The sequence below is a fragment of the Panthera tigris genome, chromosome B1, assembly GCF_018350195.1.
Source record: "Panthera tigris isolate Pti1 chromosome B1, P.tigris_Pti1_mat1.1, whole genome shotgun sequence".
NCBI classification, from domain to species: Eukaryota; Metazoa; Chordata; class Mammalia; order Carnivora; family Felidae; genus Panthera; species Panthera tigris.
In genome coordinates, this window is record NC_056663.1 from 123,305,269 (window position 1) to 123,328,049 (window position 22,781).

Here is a 22,781-nt window from a genome sequence, read left to right on the forward strand (position 1 = left end):
AAAGTTATTTTTTATTTTGAAAGTTATACAATTTTAGGAAGGCAGTTAATGCACAAATGTAAAAGGAAATAAAAATTAACTGGTTTCAATAACACTTAAAAACCACTATGAGCATTCTACTGCATTACTTTTTAATAATTTTCTATCCATATTTTAAAATTAGATTGTGTATATGTACATATAGTAGTTTAATCTTACCTTTTTCAGCAATACCATAACTGAAAAGATTTTCTAGCTATTTTGTTTTAAGGTTATACCAATTTAACAAAACCATTATTCTCTTTTTAGGATATCTTGGATATTTCCAATTTTTCATTATCTAAAAACAATACTCAATATCTTTGGACATAAATTTGATTTCTGAATTAAAAATAATATTTTCTTAAGTGGTATTCTAGACTTAGAATACAATAGAACTTAAAAAGATATTTTAAAGTATTTTAGATCCCCAGTATCAGGATTGGTATATTACATCTTTATTCAAACAGTAGCTGCCAAATAGTTTAACTTCAGAGGTAGACAGTAGGTTTTCTCAGGCAAAAAAATCACCACATCCTTGTAATATTTCTAAGAATAAGGTCTAATATTCTGCTTGCATACCTTTAAACTTCTATGTTGACTATACCCATGCTTACATCTATGTCTGTATCCACACATGGATACATATGTTCAAGGTAACACAAACAGTAATGCTTTCAAAGAAAGTGATAATTAAATTGTTGTAATAAAAAAATTAGTATTTGGAAACACCAATGTAGAATCGTAGAAAATGTTGAAGTAATCATGCAACCATTCAATAATGATGATAAATCAATGATGGTAGAAGGTAGATGGTAGATGGTAAGAAGGTGAAAATCTGGAACAGGAGCAATAAACTGACTATTATATTATAAATCCTGAGACACTGGGATTCCACACCTGCACCATCATATTTAGAGATGCAACAGACAACAACTGATGTTAGAGAAAGGAAGTTCATTCTTTACTCACGTCTCCTGAAGAACCCAGGGCAAATGTTTCAAATAACCCATTCATTTGCCATAACTGATTGGAATCTCTCACACCTCCTGCCAATCATTCTTTCCAACCCAAATTTTCTTTTTCCCAGTTTCGCCCTCCACTTCCAGGTCTTCATTGCAGTAATTGATTTAGCCACTGAAATTAAGTCGCACACTCTTACCTCCACTCTGTCCCAGTATCCTGTTTCTTCATTTACAAAATAGGAAGAAGTCATGTCTTTCCCTTGGAAAAGAGAGGGGAGTAAAGGCAGGCAAAGGGGAAGAAGCATGCACATGATAATGAATCTAATCCCTCTCACTGTTTTCTCTCATTATTTGAATATGTATGCAAAGAGATGCCCAATATTTAATTGTGCCACTAAAAAGCACCTTTCTTCTGGAGTGAGTGTAATTTCATGGGGTCATTTCTGGAGGATTTTAGTAAAATCTCAAAATAATTGCAAACTTGATTTTCATATACATTTGTTATCAAGTGTGAGTATTCCATTTTTGGTTTTAAGGCACAATTTTCTAATGAATAGAAAATTCATTACAAAAGAAATTGTTACAAAAAATATGAGTTATGAGTACAGAGAATAATATTTGTTTATCTTTCTGTATAGTTCCTTTAGAAATTCACAGGATTTTAATGTTAATTATCTCAGAACGCCACCCAATCACACATATAATAATGGAAGCATTGCAAATGTTGTTAATTAATAAGCACCCAAACCATTATGAATCAATTACTTTAGCACAAAGTTTGATACCCAGTGGGTATTCAATAAACATTTGTTGAATTTAAATTAATTGACTCAACAAACTTGAATTGAGCCTCCTGTGGTTGTTCATTTCTCTTCACAATCTGCATTTTATAAAGAAAGCAACAAATCCACTAAGGAAAGTCAATGTCATTTCATTGACAGAGTCTAGCTTAGCCAGTCATGATTAAAGAGGATGGTATTTTCTTGTATTAGTGAAATTACACATAAACCCCTTAGAAAGGGATTCTGATGTATGTAAAGTATTTCAGCTAGTATTCACCAAGTATTATGATAGTCCCATCCTCACTTTTGCTATTTCTTTCTCTCTGCTCTGTATATGGGTAATGGAAATGTTATCATTGTAACCTTTTTAATAGTAGTCAAATCAAATCTAGTAGTCAAAGGTTTACCAGTTGGAAATAAAGGCCGACATAGGAAAAGAAAAAAAAAACATTAAATGAGTTTAGAGATATATCAATCACAGCTTAAAACTGTATCAATGTAGGGGCACCTGGGTGGTGCAGTCGGTTAAGTGTACAACTCTTGATCTGGCTCAGGGCCTGATCTCATGGTGCACGAGTTAAAGACCCTCATTGGGCTCTGTGCTGATGGTGTGGAGCCTACTTGGGATTCTGTCTCTCCTTCTCTCTGCCCCTCCCCTGCTTGTGCTCATGCTCTCTCTCAAAAATAAATAAATAAACTTAATAAAAACATTTTTAAACTATACCAATATAGCTTAAAGCTATATCAATCCCTGGATAAAATTATTATTATTTTTCTTTGAGTTGCTTCCATTATATTATCCTCTATTACTGATTGGAGGAGAAAAGAAATGCAACTAGCCTCTCTTTCTTTCAGTACTAGGTTCCTTTAAGTCTTTTAGTAACCCTTTTATTTTAGATATCAACAGACACATCTAGCCATCTTTTACACATAGGCTTCCACTCTAGGACTATACCTGATACATAATAGTCCATAAATATTTTTGGATCAATAAATGGAAAATAGGGGTGCCTGGGTTGAGCAATGAACTCTTGATTTTGTCTCAGATCGTGTTCTCGGATTGTGAAATTGAGCCCTGGGTTGGGCTCCTCACTAGGCATGAAGACTGCTTGGGATTCTCTCTCCCTCCCTTTCTGCCCTTCTCCTGCTCACACATGCATGCATGCATGCATGCACATGTTCTCTTTCTATAAGTAAATAATGGAAGAGTAATTTAGCCTTGATAGATATGGTTTCTGGGTAAAAAATGGGTTAGAAAATCTTAGCAAAATTACTCTTTCCAACTTAACCAATGTGTTATTCAACACATCAAAATATGAGAAATGCCCAGATTTTTCCACAAGGGGAAAGAAGAACTAAAGAGAGAAGCTCAGATTAAATTTTTTTTTTCTCCACCTTTGCAATAGCTCACTCTACAAGGGGTGGGAGAATAGAAATTAAGAACGTATTAATAAATAATAGTCCACTAAGTTTTCATTTATCTGCTATTGTTAGGGAATTGTGTGATTCATGGAAATAACCATTAATATGTACTGCTTTACATGGCTAAACGTGTTATTACTATAGTCAAAAACTATGTAATATTCCCCTTCCATCTATACTTCTTATATACTATTCTAAAGTATATAAATAAATGCATTGATTATTGAACAATTAGAAAATGTAATGATACATCAACTTAAATTTCACTATCTAGAAATAACTGACAAAATATTTCATAACATATTCTTCTATACTTAAAAATGTATATACTTTAAAACTTTTAGAAAATAGGGCCATTTTATGGGGATTATTAATCTTTTTATTTTATTGGATAATATAACCATCTTTTCATGTAATTATATCAATCCACATTTATTTTATTCTGCCACATTATTTTCAATGACTGTGTCACAGTCCATTATATATATGTAAGAGATATATCCCTGAATTTTATACTCTTGGAATTATTTTTTGCTACAATAAACAAATTTTTAGCAAACAATCCTACACATTTGTTTTTAGAATTTGTTTATTATGTATTATACATATAGAATTACTTACCTTCTTGATTCATATTGCCAAGTTTCCTTCCAGTGTGGCAAGATGTTTCAGTTTGGACTTCTACTTATAATATGTTATGTTTGTTTCTCAAAATCATGCAAACATCAAATGGCACCACTTAATATTTTGACTAAATAAATGAAGAAAGTAATCACATTATTAGCCACCAATGTATTCTCTTTTTTTAATTATCACAGAACATTATGAGGTAAGAACTAATACTATTGTCCTTTTATAAATAAAGACACTGAGATTCAGCATGCCTTAAGGATCTTACTATGGATCGCAAAGCTAGAATCCAAGTCCTCCTCACTCATGAGCTGGTGCTCCCACCACTTTATCATTCGAAATTTCCTACTGAAAAAAAGAAACATTTTAAAATTTCATGTCCTGGCTACTCTCATTTTACAAAGTCTGTTCCCTACTTGTATTTTTTGCTCACTATTCTTTTCTTGGACTACAATTTTCCTCATTACTGATTTGCAAGAAGTCTTTAAACATAAGGCAACAACTCTGGTATAATAATACATTTTGCTTTGCATTTGGATCTATTCAACTCTGTGCATTAACTTAATATGTCCAGAGGATTCTGCAAAGTTTCCACATGTTGGAAACCATTAGTTTAGACTGTTCAAAATTTGTGACACCCAAATAAATAAAATGCTGCTTAAGTTGACATGGTTTAACACATGAATTCTTCTGAAGGATCTCTTCCAACTAGGTCCTGTTTTTCAGGATATTCCAAATGATAACCCATACATTAAACAACTTGCTTATTTTCTCTTCCACAGTTTTCCTTTCATGAATAATAAAGATCCTTACTGGCCTCCCAAGTCTTTCAGATAAAATGTATGTTATTCTTTATCTAAAGTGCTTTCACACACACACACACACACACACACACACACACACAGAGTAAAAGTAACATTTTAGTTTGAAAAAGTAATTTCAAGGAATTCATTTTTAGATACAGGAATAATGATCTTTAAACACTTCTGTATGAAGCTGAAAAATAGATAATTGGTATATATTTTGAACAAGCAAAGAGATCTGCATCATTACCTGGTTAGAAGTTGCTTTAATGAAATGGTCCAAATGAAAGGAAAATGAAGAATGTTAAAGGTCATAAAAACAGCTTAGCCTTTTCATGAGGTCTTGAAAGCAATTTCTAAGTAGAATTAAGGTTTTCCTTTATTGACTACCACCTTAAATTTATTGAAAAGCTTCCTGAAGTTGTTCAGCAGGAGTTCTATAAAATGTATCTTTAACCCTATTTTTCCTTCTTTTCTCTCATCTAGAAAACTGCTTGAGGATACTTGCGCAGTTGGTTGTCATTTCAAGAGGGTCTTTTAGTAAACACATTCTGAGCAGGAACTCGCTGGCTCTGTAAGAGACAGCTGGCTCTTATTAACAAACTTTACATTACAAATAGAGGCAGGCACATTGCACGTGGGGGCTTTTGCATCTATTTTCCTTGCAATTCCAGGCAGGTGTTCTTCCCACAGAGGCCAATGCTCAGGCACTTTTATTTTAACTATAGATGAGTTATAGGGAACATGTGCTTGCCTTTTGAGAGCACTGAGTACCCTAGAAGTGTAGTTACCCAACTTCAACCACAAATATGGAACAACAGTCTCCCAGAGCAGAGGTAAGCTCAGGATCAAATTTCTCGGGAAAAAAAAAAACAAAAAACAAAAAACAAAAAATGAAAACAAATAACTAATAAGTTTTATGAAAAGATGCATAATATCACTTATAATAAAAGAAATACAATTTGTTTTGCAAAGATTATTGATAAGGGCATGCGTGAAGAAATATGCACTTTGATATAAAATTTCATGGTTATATACATCATATATATGTATATGTGAGACATGCACATGATACATATATACAATACTTATATATGATACTGTATAAAATATATTTGTAAAAATATATATACAGATATGTCATACATATGAAATTATCATTGAAGTATATATTTCTCCATACATACTGTTACTAATCTTTCAAAAAACAAAAATTATTTTTTTCTATTTATTATGTAGATACATGCATATATATATATATCTACGTACCTCTTTCTCTCTCTCTAATCTAGAACCCAGCTAATCTATCTACCCTAGGAAATTATCCTTTGGAAATGATTGGATAACAATAGAAAAAAATATATATATATATAAGAATTAGAACTATAATAGAAGTAGCTTAAATGTTAATCCATATGGAATGAATTAAGTGAACCAAGGGGCATTGGCCTACTAGGCAACTGTTAAAGGGGATGAATCCTCTGTTATTCTACTTCTTAGCGATGTAACCTTGGACAATTTCTTAACTTCTTTGCACTTCATTTTTCTGAACTGTAAATGAGGATAATTATTGCATCTATCATACTGGTTATTATAAGGTTAAAATGAGTTAATTTATGTCAAGTACTGAGGAAGACGTCTAGCATAAAGCTATTATACATGCTGGATTTTATTATCCATAGTACATAATGAAATATAGTCTCATTGCATTATTTGTTATATGAATACATCAGGTTACAGGATAATATGTATGTATATATATGTTTATAATTACATGCACATTTAATAAATGTTTTATACACACATGTATATACATACAACTCTCCAATTTTTATATACATAAGCAAGTCTGAATGAATATTTGCTGAGTGTTAAACAATGATGATCTCTACGGTGATTTAAGGAGCAACTTCATTTTTTCCTTTATGTATTCCTTCAGTTTAGACATTTCTATATATTATATATTTAATAATATCCATGCATTACTTTTATAAAATAGAACAGCAAGGTAACATTGATTATAGAAACAATCTGAAGAGCAAATCATCTTCCAAATAAGGGACAAAAATATAATTACACATGCAAAATAGGCCCAAATACTTACTAGTAATTTAACAGAAAATATTTGTGAAGTATTTTTTTAAGTTTATTTATTTTGAGGGAGAGAGCATGTGCAGGGGAGGGACAAAAGAGAGGGGGGTGCAGAGGATCTGAAGCAGGCTCTTTGCTGACAGCAGAGAGCCCAATATGGTGCTTGAACTCACGAATCATGAAAGCATGACCTGAGCCAAAGTGGGATATTCAACTGAGCCACACAGGTGTCCTGTGAAGTAAAATATTTTTATGCACACTCATTTCATGCAGCTGCATTTACTTAAAAAACAATAATTATGGCTTTTATGTTCTATTTTTGCACAATATTCCATTCTTTACATTTGTTTTTCTTGCTTAGTTATAACATGATTAATTAATATTAGAGAATTAATTTTTTAATTATTTCAACATTTTGTTATTTAAATTACAACTGTGATTATGAGTTGATACATTAATAACATACATTCCTGGATCCTAACCTTCCATTATATTTTTGTTGGAGTAACTTTAACATTGTGGACTCCTGGGGTAACTAAATGTATTTACCACCTCTGACTCCTGCACTATTCTAGTAAACTCTGTTTTACTGAGGATGAAGAATAAAATGGGGACTTGGGGAGAAATTGTAAAAGAATATTTCAGTTATTTCAGACAAAAATGAATGAATGACAGAGGTGATCAAGGCTCCAAGGAGTAGGAATTAGCTATCAGTGATCATGAAACACAAAAGGACATTTCTCTATCACATTAGAAGGAATAATCATTTATTATGCTCTTACAGGAAAGTTCATCTGACCATATAGGTATATATTCATAATCTTGTTTCCTGATAACATCTGAAAGTTTGTCAGACTGACCCCATTTTACATCTTTACAACAGGCCATTTAAAAGGTGTTTTTATGTCCAAATATTTTCTGATGTTCTTGATATCTTGTTAATTTCTAATTAATGTTGTGGTCAGAAATGCTATTCTATATTATTTTGATCTTTTGAAATTTATTGAAACTAATTTTATGCCCCCACCATATTGACCTTTTTATAGCTTCTACCCACCTCCCCCAACACACACACACACACACACAAAAGTGTATTTCTATAGCTATTGGGTTTAGTATTCTACAAATATCAATCAGGCCAACTCAGTTGATGTGATTGTTCAAGTCTTTTACAATGATGCTGATATGTTTGTCCCTTTCAGTTACTGAGAAAAGATTCTTGAAATGTCTAACTACATGTGAGTTCTATTTGTTCTTTTAGTGTTTAAGTTGTCCTTCATGTACTTGAAAGCTTTGTTTTTATGTACTTAAAATTTAAAATTGTTAGGTCTTCTAAATGAATTCACTCTTTTATTGTTATGAGATGCTTTATTTCTGGTAAAGACCATTATCTTGAAATTTATAGCCTTGTGCTTAGTGTTTGCATGATGCATCTTTACATACTTTCATTTTCAACATATTTGTTAATATTTAAACTGTGTTTCTTGAGAACAGCATATAATCAAATCCTTTTTAAAAAAATCTAGTTTAACAATCTCTGCCTGTGGAATGATAGTCCATTTTATTTATTTTTTATAAGTTTATTTATTTTGAGAGAGAGAGAGAGAGCGCACACATGGGACGAGCAGAGAGAGAGGGAGAGAGAGAGAATCCCAAGCAGAATTCTTGCACTGTCAGTGTGGAGTCTGGTGTGGGCTTGATTTCACCAACTGTGAGATCATGACCTGAGCTGAAATCAAAAGTCGGACTTTTGACCTATTGAACCACCCAGGAACCCCATGATTATTAGTCCATTTTAATGTTATATATTATGATTGAGTTTGTCTATCATCTTCACATTTGTTCCTATTTATACTATGTCATTAACAATGTTTAAAAAATACAGCAGTGTAATTCTATTTTCTTTGTAATATATTTTACTTCTATATGTGGCAAAAGTGTATTACTTTATTAAATTATTTTTTAAAAACATTTACAGATAAATTAGTATGTGCATATGTAAATAAAGTAAAAATGTATTTGATGTCTACCCATATTTTTACCTTATAAGGTCCCCTTATTTGTTTCTGCATATCTGACTTCCATATGGTATTAATTCCTAGAGAACACCTATTAGCATTCCATCCAATACAGATGTACTAGTGATGAATTTGCCTAGTTTCTGTCTTTCTGAAAACGTCTTTCTTTTGTTTTTATTTTTGAAGAGTAATTTCCCTCAATATGAAATTCCACTTCGGCAGTCCTTTTTTTGTGTTTTCTTTCAGCACTTGGAAGATATCATTCAATTGTATTTGATCCTCATTGTTTTTGATAAATCAGCTACAATATATTTCTATGTATAGTTGTTTTTTTCTTAACATAATACTTGCTTTTTCTTTAGCTGTTTTTTAATATTTGGTTTTCATCAGTTTATGATGAAACCAATTATAGTTTTCTTTGCATTTTGTTTGAGTTTTGTTGAAAATTTTCAGTCTATTGGTTGACATGGTTTATCAATCAGGAAAAAATCTCAGCCATTATGTCTTCAGATAGTTCTTCTAGTCCATTTTCTCTTTTCTCTTGGGAACTCCATTACACTGAAATTACACCATTTGACAGTATTCCACAGATCTCAGCTGTTTAATCCCATAGGAAAAAAATCTGATATCGTATTTTTCATTTTCTTCATTTTTATAGTTTCTACCTCTCTGCTAAAATTCCTTATCTAAACGTGTCTATTGTCCACCTTTTCGACTAGGCATGTTTCTCCAAGTTACTTTAAAGTCTGTGATTGGGGCGCCTGGGTGGCTCAGTCGGTTAAGCCTCCGACTTCAGCTCAGGTCACGATCTCGCGGTCTGTGAGTTCAAGCCCCGCGTCGGGCTCTGGGCTGATGGCTCAGAGCCTGGAGCCTGCTTCAGATTCTGTGTCTCCCTCTCTCTCTGCTCCTCCCCCGTTCATGCTCTGTCTCTCTCTGTCTCAAAAATAAATAAAAACGTTAAACAAAAATTAAAAAAACAAAAAAATAAAGTCTGTGATAATTCCAGGATTGAGGCCAATTCTAGTTCTGTTTCCCTTGATTCTTTTCTCTCTACACCAAAGGTCATATTGCTTATTTTGTTGTGACTTTTATTATTATCATTGTTATTATTATTGTTGTTTTGTTTATGACAGACTTTATACATAAGAGACCAAGTATATACTATTTATCTCCATAAAAAGGCTGCCCTTCTTATGTCAAGCATTAGTGCCATGGGCTAAATCAGCCTAATCTATGTTTGACTCTCATCTGAGTTTTCTTGCCCCTTTGGTTAAATTCAGTTCATCACTAACTTAAAGTACTTTAAAGCATTGACTTAAAACCTTCCCTTTAGCAAGGTTTGGGATCTGAGCATTAGCAAGAGTCTGGTAATCTCTTTTTCACTCACATCCAGCTTCTCGTTTTCTGAGTCATTTGGGTGTTTTCTTTGCTCTCTTGTCCTGCTCTCTTTTCCTGCTCCCTGGGAAATGTCTTCCTATCCTGCAGCCCACCCCTTAGGGTTTGGAGGCCTGCTGTAGAACCCTTGGTGAAGAGCCACAGTTTCTCAGAGGGATTTCTCTTTATTCTCCTGCCCTGTCCCCAGCCTTTGGCATGTAGCTGTAATGCAGTCAGCAAAGGCTCAGAGTACTTCTATGGATTTCTCTTATTGCTCTCTCTCTAGTTCCAGCTTTTGGTGGATAGTTATTTTGCCCTTGGAAAAGGCCCATGTACCTTAGGGGTATCTCTCTCAACTTCCCTGCTCTGTCCCCGGGCTTCAGTGTACCCCCATCATGGTAAATACTTGGGGAAAGACAGGGTGAGTGGGTACAGACCAGACTCTGGCTGAGGTGTCATGTGATTTTCGTCCTTCAAACTCGTCTGTGTAGTGCTGCGAAAGTTCATTAAAAGTCGGTCAGGTTTCTACATGCCTGGCCCTTATCTCTGAAAGATTTCTCCTCTCCTCATCCCTGTTAGTGGTAAAAGCAGCTTCCCAAGTGCTCATAATGTAATGTCCCCGATTTTGAATCCGAGAGACCACCAAGGAGCTGATACCGATGCAAACACACAAGGGTTTATTTGCAAGCTCGAGCTTGGGCCCAAGTATACCCGACACAGCAGAGCAGGGACTTGGACCCCTAGGTTAAAAGGCGTAGCAGTTTTATAGGGGCCAGTGGCCAATGAGATTGTAACACATACAGAAAGTTGCATAGTCATGTCAGTCCACACACAGGTGGCCAATTGAATTACAATTTACCCTATAGTAACTGTTTGAACTAGCCTATCACTCTGGTCAGAATTGGTGCGCAAGGTTGGCGGGCAAAAGGCGGGGTTTACATTCTTTGGCGGTTAGGGGTTCCGCATTCTTATATGAGCCGGTTTCCAGTAAGGGTGTGCTCAGTGGCTTGACTAGGGTGGGGGAGTGTTTTAAGCAATAAGTAGGTCGTGTGGGGGTTATACATGAGATGGTGGGTGTAGCACAAAATGGAGTTAGTCTTGCTCTGCTTGTCCAGGGGTAGGGGATTTTTGTTAAATTCCTTGGGTCCCACAATAACTTGTGGGATTTTAGTTTATTTTAGTTTCTTTGCATATTCAATTCTCTGATTTTTTTTTAAACTCCGATTTTGTTGCTTACCCAGGTTGTTCTAGTAGTTTGAGCAGAGTGCCACTCACTTGTAACTTTCTACATACTAACTCCATTTGGTGACTAAAAATTAGTACTATTAATTTGAGCTCATGTTCTGGAACGTTATCAACTTCTCAGCCAACCTCAGAAAATTTTAAGGAAAAAAAAACTGTTTAAATGTGTCTATTTCTAATCTCCTCCTTTGTTTCATACCGTGTTCTTCTTTCAAGCTGTTTGCCTTGAATGTTCTAATTCATGTCTTCAGTACTTTTCTTTGTGCTGATACCCTCAACTGATTTGAATGTACCATTTCTCTCTGTAGGCCAACTTTTCTTTATATAGAGACATATGACTCTTCTGATCTTAAATCTAGGTCTATGGTAATTATCTTTTAAAACTCTTCCCATTTCCTGGCAACTTCATGCAATTAGATACTCAGCACAGTTTTTACTGATATTTTTTCGTAAATCATGTTTTAGGTCATGTATGGCCCCTTGAATCTATCGTATAAGTATGTTGCTATGATTAATCAACACATATATTTTATCAACTGTTTTTACTTGATTAAATTTCTTCAAATCCATTTACTGAGAATAACACCAAAAATAATTGATCTGCTCTAGGGAGTGTCTATATATCTTATTATTATGTTTTTATATAACTCTGAATTTCAGAGTTTTACTCTGAATTTCATAAACATACTATATGGCTTAACACTGGGTATTTGATAATTTCTGTGCTAAGAAATTTTTTATTCTCAGCTTTATTGAGGTGAGAATAACACCAAAAATAATTGATCTGCTCTAGGGAGTGTCTATATATCTTATTGTTATGTTTTTATATAACTCTGAAATTCAGTTTTACTCTGAATTTCATAAACATACTATATGTCTTAACACTGGGTATTTGATAATTTCTGTGCTAAGGAATTTGTTATTCTCAGCTTTATTGAGGTGACTAAATATTTGATTCAATACTTCAAGCACAGGCATTCAATTCAATCATTACACATAGTTTAAGTGTGGAATTGTCAAAATGAATATGAGAAGATGAAGTCTTCTCACTAAGGCTAAAATGTAGCTATGCTGGATATTAAAAAAAGGAGGGAAGGGTGCCTGGGTGGCTCAGTTGGTTGACAGTCTGACTTTGGCGCAGGTCATGATCTCACAGTTAGTAAGTTCGAGCCCCGTGTGGGGCTCTGTGCTGACAGCTCAGAGCCTGGAGCCTGCTTCAGATTCTGTGTCTCCCTCTCTCTCTGCCCCTTCCCCACTCATGCTCTGTCTCTCTCTGTCTCTCAAAAATGAATAAATATTAAAAAAAAAAAAAAGGAGGGAGGTGTGGCGTCTGAGTGTCTCAGCAAGTTAAGAGTCCAACTACAACTCCCATCATGACTTCATGGTTTGGGTTCAAGCCCTGCATTGGTCTCTGTGCTAACAGCTCAGAGCCTGGAGCCTGCTTCAGATGCTGTGTCTCCCTCTCTCTCTGCCCCTCCCCTGCTCACACTCTGTCTCTCTTTCTCTCAAAAATAAGTAAACATTAAAAAAAAAATGTAGCCTGCTGGAGAATTCACCCATCCTGTAGAAAGTCTATATTCTAAAATATAGTAGCAGGAATTAGAGATTAAACTGCACATAGTCAGTAGCAGTGCCTAAATATGTGATGTACTTATACATATTTTGGAATGAAATAAAAAGGGGGGGGGTTGATTAGGAGAAAAATACCATATAATTTTATTCAATAAAATACTGCTTAGCTAATTTTTAATCTAATTAAATACTGAAATTTAAATATTCAGTTCTCCCATAGCCCATTATTAGTCATTTTCAGGAAGTAAATTATTCAGAAATATTTAAGATTTGAAAAATATGTGATAAAAATGTGAAATTTGCCTGAATTCCACATGTCTGAGCCTCACTACTTACTATTCACATAGGTGTTTGAATGTGTGTGTATGTGTGTGTGTGTGTGTTTTAATCACAATAAACACACACACAAGTCCTGAGTTCATCAGAGTAGGATGTCTAGTATAGTTACTATAACATATTTAATTCAACAGCTTTCAGAAGAGGGGAGAAAAATCACATCCCCTTATAACACATAGTATTTTGAGATGAACAGCTCTTTAATGAAGAGTAAAATGAGAATTATGATAAGCTGTTACCTAGGGAAATGTCCTAGCAGGGAAAACAGGAGTTGTAGAAACATCTGGGTTGCATTTTTGGCATAAGCAACCAAACGTTGTCCTCATGAGAAGCAAACCTTCCCAAAGAAAACACACTGAATCTGTCTGCTTTTATTAATGTGCCTCACTGGTGAATCTCCAGTGGTGATGGATCACCCTCATTTAAGGAATGATGTGCCGGAAAAATGCATTATTTTCAAGAGTAACAGAGTGGATTAATGCAAGTGTGTACTGAAAAAAAAAAAAGTCAAAACTCTCTCATGATATATGCTGATTTTCGGGTGTTCCCCATTTGCACGGCTGTTTAAGCAAGCACTCTAAATGGAAATGCACTTGACATTTTTGTAACTGGATGTGATCAAACAACATTAGAATTTAGCTGATTTCTCAGAAAATTATTAAACCAATTTCTTCCTCATTTCCAATACTTGCATGGGGAAAAAGAGAAATAAGAGACATTTAATAAAAATTGACACTCAGAAGGAAAGCTGCCTGGGAACAATGTAAGGAGGTTCATATCTTTTTTTTTTTTCTCTTTCCTTTTTTTTCCCTCTCCTTTCCTTCTTCTGTCACAATAGTCCTGGGCTGCATACATCATCAGAGGAGAATTTTGATCACCTGTTTCCAGGCCTTGGCAAAGCAATTCAGGATAAATGTTCCATAAGGTACCTTGAGACTGAGTTATGCTTTCCATTAATGTTTATGTGACAAGGACTTGTTAATACAGAAATATTCTTAAACTCTCTGTAATAAATGATTCTGGCCTTGCAGCGTCTGGTAGCAGACAACTGAGCATTAAATCCTGCCAGGGAGGTAAGAGATAACATGGTAAGATGACTACATCTACTGGACAAGATCACCAGGCACAAGCGGTTATTATAGTATCTGGTACAAGTTAGGGCAGCATAGGAAACAGGGTGATGGCAGGAAACATAATTGTTAGACTCTTTGTAGCTTGGACCTGCTAGAGGATTCCTGTTGTTTCACTGAAAACCAATTTAGTTATCTACTGTTACACAATAAGTGATCATAAACTTAGTAGCTTGAAATAACACATAATTATGCCCTGTTTCCATGGTCAGAAATCAGGGCATAGCTTAACTGGGCTTCTGCTTTAGGGTTTCTTGAGGCTGTAATCAAGGCGTCCAAGGGTTTGGTTCTTGTCTGAAGCTTGACTAAGGAAGGATTCACTTTCAAGCTCACATTGTTGTTGGCAGGATCTAGTTCCTTGCTGGCTGTTCGCTGGAGATCTCCCCCTGTTCCTTGCCATGTAGGCCTGTTCATATGGCAGTTTGTTTCATCAAAGCCAGCAAGAGACAGAACTAATAATGAGAGTCTTCTACAATCCTATGTAACATAATGACAGAAGTGACATCCATCACCTCCGCCAGATTCTGTTGGCTAGAAGTAAGTCACCAGTCCTGTTCACACTCAGAGGTAAATGACTACACAAAGGCATGAATACCAGGAGGCAGAAATCACGGGGGGTGTCTTAGAGTCTGCACATCACAATCAGCAAGCCCAAGTATTTCTCTAATTTTTGATCCCATTACATCTAATAGCTTCGTACTCCTATAAAATTCTGAGAAATTATTTCTGTGAAGGAGAATTTGTAAGGAATTCTAAGTGATTTATTACAAAGTCAGTCTAGAAATTAGAGAACATACATTTTGTAATCCTTCTCCACCCCTTGCTAGCTATATAACATAGGATCATTTCTAGCCTTCTATGTCTCCATTTCCTACACGTGAAATAGAAGTATTATGGTTATCCTGCCTATCTCATGAACATATTCTTATAATAAAAAGACATAAGCAAAAAATGTTTTGAACAAATAAGTTTCCTATAAGCATAAGATGTACGTGCAGGTAGCTTAACTTTCCACAGATTTCACAAGTCTGAGATCCCATATATAAGAATGACTTGACGTATTTTGAATCCATAGTTCACTACAAGTGATTCCAAGTTCACTGCACCTCCTTTAAATTACCCCTGCCCCCGAAGTGTTTTTGGGAGCTTCCAAAGAATATCTCTCATATTCTTATAACTATTCTCAATCAGAAGCCAGATGCCATCCACAATTTCTTACTTTTTCTCCTGCTCTAGGCTGCCTGTGTGGGATCCTGGGCATCTGGTGGGGCCATTGTCTTCTCTGGGAACATTGGCCTAGAGCACTGGAGGTGGTAGATCTATGAGATGAAGGTTTCAATAGGGCCAATGTAGTACATATTACTCCTTCCCCTCAAGTTTAGAGCAGTTAAAAAACAGACACAGGAGCTTGATAAATATAGACTAAAGCATCAGCTTTACTATCGGTAGAGGTGGATTAGAAAACACCTTGGGTTTGTGACTGTATGTGGATTTCCTAATAGCCATTGCCTGAGTTCTGATCTTGGAAAACTCCTTTCAACAATACACAATGTGCAGGCTGTTGACACAGGTAAGCTGCAAGGGGAAACCAGACTCTGCTATACACTGAGCCCTGATAGCAGGGACAGAGAGCAAGGCCCTGGGACAGGGGCTACTTTCTCACCAACTGAGGAACAGGAGCCAGTAGGCACTAGATCCTGCTTATCGTATCGGTCAAATCAGTCAATCCTTTTTCTGTGGAGAGGAGGGACTAAGGGGGAGGACAGAGAAGCTGGAGGAAGAAATTCACATAAACATAAGAAAAATGGAATAGGCTACCTCCCCCCACCCCCAACATTGTGTATTACTCTAAGGGAAAGTTGGAGACCAATCTGTCTCTCACTGAGAAAGGTTGCTTTGAGATAGAAGGTATCAAGCCATGCTAATTTTGTCCTGGTGAAGAGTCTGAGAAAAGAGTGGGTCAGCCAGGGCACAGCTCTGCTACTCAGTGTAGTAGAAATGAAACACTACTGAAATACCATGGTGTTTACTTCCTGTGAGATGGACTGAGCCATGGGCTGGAAGTTGATAAAACTAAACCAAATGGCACATATACATATAGCAACAGCAGCAGCTCCTCACTAACATAGTTCTATTTCTGTCAATTCTTTTTGCAAGGTCACGTCCTTTGGTTAGTTGAAAGTCAGTGATCACAGTTAGCTAAAAACCCAAAAATAATAATACATGGCATGATGCTGTTTATGGAGATTGTTTTTCTTCTTTTATTATCTAAGTTGTAAATAGCTTACTGTGCCTCCCAAAAAGTTTTGGAAAATCACAAGAGTGTTAAAGAACAAGTACCAAAGAGAAATGGTTTGCAAACTATCTTCAGAACATCAGGTCTGATTCAGACAATGGAAATGAAATAGTAAGTGAATCTGTTTCTTAAACAATATTAAGGAGAATATCAATTCCTTCATGACTTTGTTAAATATACACTGAATACAAAAATGTTTTAGACCTGTTTAAAGAAGTAACACATAAAACCAGTCCAGGGGACTCTTATGTCCCCTCTGGTTTGCCTGTGAGTTACCAAGTTCTTAGGAAAGCCAAATTTTTGTTTTTATTTATGGGACGCTCCCCTTAGGTACATATCCACCAGGACAATCTTCATGGCAGACTCTCTTTGCTCTTGCCCTCCAAAGAGTATGGGTTGGTTAGTGTCCCTAAGCCTGAGTATTTTCCAGGAAATTTTTCATCCTTCATAGAATTAGACTTCTCTACTCTTTAAATTCCTCAGTCATGTCTCAGAGTACCCTCAGCTTAAGTTCAAGTCAGCACCTCTCTTACGCCCACTACTCTTCTCTACTTCCGGTCAATAATATCTTGGAAGTAAGTTGATGGAAACTGAAATTAGGTGACAGGAATAAAATATGCTCACTCAGCACTTTTTATATATTTGCTGTTGAGGGAGAAGTCAAGTTCTGTCATTTGGTGAGATCATTTAACCTGTTTAGGTAAACAAGTTGGGATTACCAGATACTAAGAATTTGTCGTAATTTGATTTATTTTCTTCTTGTGATGCCCAGCCCCCTGTGTTTGTTAAGTAATTGTACAATTACAAGGGTTTCACAAAGCTGAAGGTGGAATCTGATAGAACATTTTTCTCTCAAGCAGGGTGAGCTCAGATTTGAGATTTAAAATGCATTATATTGCAGGTGTTGACCCAATCCTTGCTAATGCAGAGGAAAGTGCACCCCCATGACAGGAAAGGGAGCTAAAAATGTTTCCTGCTGTGCTTATAGCTCTGTCATCACTGTCCATTATTCTTTGTAGATGGTTTTATTGGCTGCTTTGGTCCATAACTCTTCCGCTAAGCAGTTCTTATCTCAAAAACAACTCAATCATCCACCTGTCCATCACCCATCATGAGTCACTAGATGGAAAATTGCTGAATAAAATACCTCACTTTTAATATAGAGCCAAAGCAAGACAACAAAGACTGTGCTTTGATCTTTCTCTAAAACTAATCGTGTTGATTCTAACTAGCCTCTGCAATAGATGTTGCAGAAGCTAAGGATAGTTATACTAATAGTATAATTCTTTAGATGATAGTCCTAACTTGCACCTGTTCTCCCAATGCTGAGGAAAGTTAGGGCTAGAGGAAGTTCATACATAGAGGAAATAAGAGGTTTGGGTTTGGGATTTCAGAGTTTTCACTGATTTCTTGTCTCCTAAAATCATACCTTCCAAACATTATATGGGCCAGGATAACATAAGGGACTGGGCCAAAGATCATTTTTATAAAGTCACTCATGCTGTGTCATTTTGAGCGAACAAATGTAAATTGGACATTCAGAGGAGATCGCTGAGAAAGGAAGTGGATTACCAATAGAACATTTTTCTTCTGAAAAACAAACAAAAGTGCTTTATTTTTAATCTAGAATATAAGCTAAATAATTACATTTAATATGTGTTATATAATCTCTTTTTGCAAAGCCCAATTTTCTGAAAAAGGCTCAAATGAAGACTGCAATAATCAGAGTTTTATAACTTGTGACAACAGCCAGGATATCCGTGCTTGCTTACCCTCAAGTAATTCTTAACTTTTTAGTCACTGCTCTCCTATTTCAATGGTAGTCATAGAAACTTGCTGGATATGCTGGATAATGCAATCAGAGCACAAGTCTGATTAGTCACGGGCTCTGTGAGGTTATTTATTTATTTGTTCCAAATGGAGATAATATTTTAATTGAACTAGATTTATAAATTCTGGGCCACTATGAATCATATATGAGAAATATGTTCATATTTCTTTTGTTGCCATTAGGAACCTGAGAGCCCATATTTAGTATATGAAAAATCCTTATAATGTGTGTTTCTTAGATTCACCTTAACATGGCTCTATTGTGTATGATCTGGTGTTTGCCCTGCTTTACATACAGGTGTATGTATTCACACACAAATGCATATACACATAAATGCACACGTGTATGTTATATTTTTTTATATTTTACATACAAGAAGTGTGATTTGTGTTTGAACTGGGCAATAATTAATAAATGTAATTATTAAATTAAAGGCTTCGAAGCATACTGACAATTTAACTCAGATCACCTTTCCATTTGGATTAAGTCTGTGTTACTGCCATTGTTTGAAGTCTCCTGATAGATGGTGCTGGTGGTTTATTTTAGCATGCTAAAAATGGGTCAGATATTTCTTTCTTTTTTTTCCCCCCAAATCTCATGGGTTTTGTTTTGTTTAATAGATTCTTTCAAAAAGGTGGGATCTTGCCCTTCGTTTCTAACGGAGCCTTTTGTTAAGTTCAAGCCCGGTAATCACAAACAATGTAGAAGGTAATGGTGTGTGATAGACATAGTTTGCTCTTCTAAGGATTTCAGCTACACTTCAATTTTTATATTCAGCAAATGAGAATGCCTTTAAAATCTCTCATCTGTATATAAAAGTGAGTAAAAAAAATAGAAAAGAATAGAAGCTATAACCACAGAATTTATGAGAGAAATAGAGCAAGATGGCATTGGTCCTCGGAAGAAAGGGAAATACATTTTTAATATTTTTACAGCAAGAAACACCCCTTCAGGTTACATGTTGCATCACATGTGTTAAGTACAGATAATTTTAAAAAACGTTTGATGGTAGTGGTGTCATAATCAGCCTGTGAGGAGGGAGTGTAATGACCGAACCGCACAGCCCCCTTCACCCTCCCCATGGCCCCACACCATCTCTATAGCCGCTGTTGGAAGGTGCCTCCCCCTGCAAGTGCCAGAAATACAGGCAGCTTTCTCCAGGTGAGCTCTTTGTGTTTCATACTCTCCCGGATCTAATATTCCCAGGCTCACTGCAGACACCCTGGATGCTCCTGGGTCTCCTTAGTTACTAAGCACACACAGGGTTGTACTGCCTTTGGATTTCAAAGTCCTAATTAAAATTCTTTCACTATCCGGAGTGGCTTTTTTTTTTTTTTTTTCCCCGCAAATCTAGTTCTAGAAAATAACTGAGGCAGAGAGAATTTTGGCTAATTTAAACTATTTATTATTCTTCCCTATGAAAAGGAGGAGAGGGACAGGAGCAAAAGCTGGTAGCTCATGATTCTCTGAGTTGAAACTTGGAGGCCAAATGTATGGATCCTTAAACACTCCCTTGGGTGCGGCAGCCACCAGTTACAAGTGAGAGCACAGAAGGATTACATTTTTATTCTTAGCCTTAGGGTGGTTGGAAGAGAGGCAGGATCCTATTGTCTCCACTTTTCTATTGAGACCCCGTGCCCATCCTTCAGTTCTCATGAAGGGATCTCAAATATGCCACTGTGGCATAACAATTATTTTAAGCTGAAGGCATTTGAGTTTCTGAAATCCCTTATCTGCCTAAAAGCAGAGCCTCCAGAAAGAACTCAATTGTCATAAATCCCCTCCCAGAGAGCAGCCAGGAAAGACTGATTCTTATCACCAGAGACCAAAAAAGAAGTCAGCAGCACACCAAAAAGACCTTGTTACAAAACTATCATCTTGCCCATCTGTTCTCCTAAGGGCCTATTCATTTTACCAAGAAGTCATTTGTTTTCTCTTAAGTGTCTTTCTCTCCACACCCCTTTCTCAGAATTAATCTCCCCTTCTCCCCCGACCATAAGTGTCCTTCTTCTATCCCCTTAAGTCTATGAACCCTAAATTCTAACTACCACAATGAAATCACCTTTCTTGGTGAACTGCCTGATGTTCCCCTTTATGCATTAAAATCAGGCTTTTCTCTTCCTAATCTGTCTTCTGTCAGTTTAATTCACGGGTCCCCAAGAATTAACTAAGAGGGTAGAGGAAAAGTATGTCCTTGAAAATAGGGCTTTATGCTCATGCTTAACAATTTTAGAAGTTCTCTCTGTCATTGTTCTTTAGGTGGCTTCCAGACGCCAACGTATTATAGAATTTCATGTATGTGCATTTAAAAAGGTGAAGTTATAACATGTATACTCATGTATACATAAATTAATTCCTTATAATTTTCACATATGTCTATATTGTTATTTCTGAGATACCCTTAAAACAAAGGTAATCATGAGAAAATGTGTTTAGTAAAAACTGTGGACTCTGGTTAATGAAGATTTTTCTCAAATCCTTTCTTACTGTAGAATGCAGTGATTCAAAAGGAGATTAAATTTTTAATAATGCTCAGAAAAACTTTAAATTCAAGTTCATACTACCAAAGACTTATTGGTTTGGTACTTGCCTTCTCTTTCCATATGTTCATAGCTTAATGTCCAAGAGAAAGATAGAAATTTGGCTCCCATTTTTATTGCTTTCTTATTATCTCTTTGTTTTAGACCCCGGGTGGCTAATTCATGGATGGTGATAAAAAAAAACACAATATCCAAGCAACACCTAGCAAAGGGCATATGGGTATGAATATATGAGATTCTGGACTTAAAATGAAATACAAACAAGATTGACACCGCACCGTCTGAAGTATTCTTCATTCTGCAGTAGGATGTTTTATAGGAGTCTTTTTTTTTCCTTTTAGCAAAATGTCTAATCATGTGACTCTCCTATATAATACTCTTTATGAAATTGCCGAGTCATTTAACATGACATTCAAATCTAATTATCTCTCTTCCTCTACTCCTTTATAGCCCCACCATAGTGTCTATCACATTCTATCATGATTTTCTGTTTATTTTTCTGTCTTCCCCACTAAATTAATATTCTGTCAAGACAAAAGCATTTAATGTCTCTATCCCCAGAAACAAACACAAATTATAGCTGTTTGCCAGCATCCAACTTGTATGTTTAGCACACAGCAGGTACTTTATATACGTGCATTGAATGGACTCATCCGGAATGCCTCTTCTGATCTTTCTGCATGCTTAGTTCTTATACTTCTATTAATATTAACTTCAAAAAATTATCTTTGTAATTGCTAGTCTGGTCTCACAGGCAGAATTAATCACACACTAATCTAAGCCTCTGTGGCACTCTGGTCATACCAACGGTATTGCATTTAAGCATCATATTTTGTTTATTTCTGTATTTCCTTTTATATAAGAAATAGGTCTAATTCATTTTTACTGCTTTGAATCTAGCATTGCGTGTAACAAAAAAGAATTGCTGAATAAATGTCTGTGAAACGAATAATGGAACATCATCCATGGGAAGGAAATATACGAGGTTTTGTTTTCTTCATGCAGCGGAGTGGATTTGTGACCCACAAATTAATATGTTGATGTCCTGACTCCCAGCACCTCAGAAGGTGATTTTATTTGGAAATAGGGTTATTGCAGAAGTAACTAGTTATAAGTGAGTTCATGCTGAGTAAGGTGGGCCCATAATCCAATACAACTGGTATCCTCATACAAGTAGGTGAGACAGACACAGGGAAAATGGTCACCAAGACAGAAACAAAGACTGAAGTTTGGTGTTACAAACTGAGTAAAACCAAGGGACCAGAAACTGAAAGATCCAAAAAAAAAAAAAAAAAAAAAAATCCTCCTCTAGGAGCTCTGAAGGGAGGATGGCACTGTCAACACGTTGGTTTTAGATTTTAAACCCCTGGAACTGTGAGAGAATATATTTCTCATGTTTTAAACCACCCAGTTTGTGAATCTTTGTTAGGGCAGTGCTAGGACACTAATACACCTAGTATATTTAAACTGTCATGTTCCCCCCCCCAAAATAATATATGGAATTATCCCTAAAGTGGAATTGGTTTAGGCAAGAGGATAAAAACAAATGTGGGATTTGAAGATTGTCTCTGTTCCATAAGGCACTAAATGGTGTTAATGATCCCCCAACATGGCATCCACCCGAAATGTTAGCTCTTTGAAGTAAACAAATGAATGAACATGAATTTACAAGTTACTGGGTACAAGTAGACTTATGAAATATAATGCCCTTTGTTTCCAAATAACTCAAAG

General features: G+C 35.7%; 1 protein-coding gene across 1 annotated transcript in view; it reads left to right on the forward strand.

Annotated features, from left to right (window-relative positions):
• Positions 1 to 22,025, forward strand: part of STPG2 (sperm tail PG-rich repeat containing 2) — a 614,041-nt gene extending 592,016 nt beyond the window's left edge. Inside the window, 3 exon segments of the mRNA XM_042984154.1 lie at positions 14,092 to 14,178; positions 21,195 to 21,270; positions 21,951 to 22,025. Of these exon segments, the coding sequence (XP_042840088.1) occupies positions 14,092 to 14,178; positions 21,195 to 21,270; positions 21,951 to 21,962 (175 nt within the window). The 3' untranslated portion in view covers positions 21,963 to 22,025.
• The last annotated feature ends 756 nt before the right edge of the window (positions 22,026 to 22,781 follow it).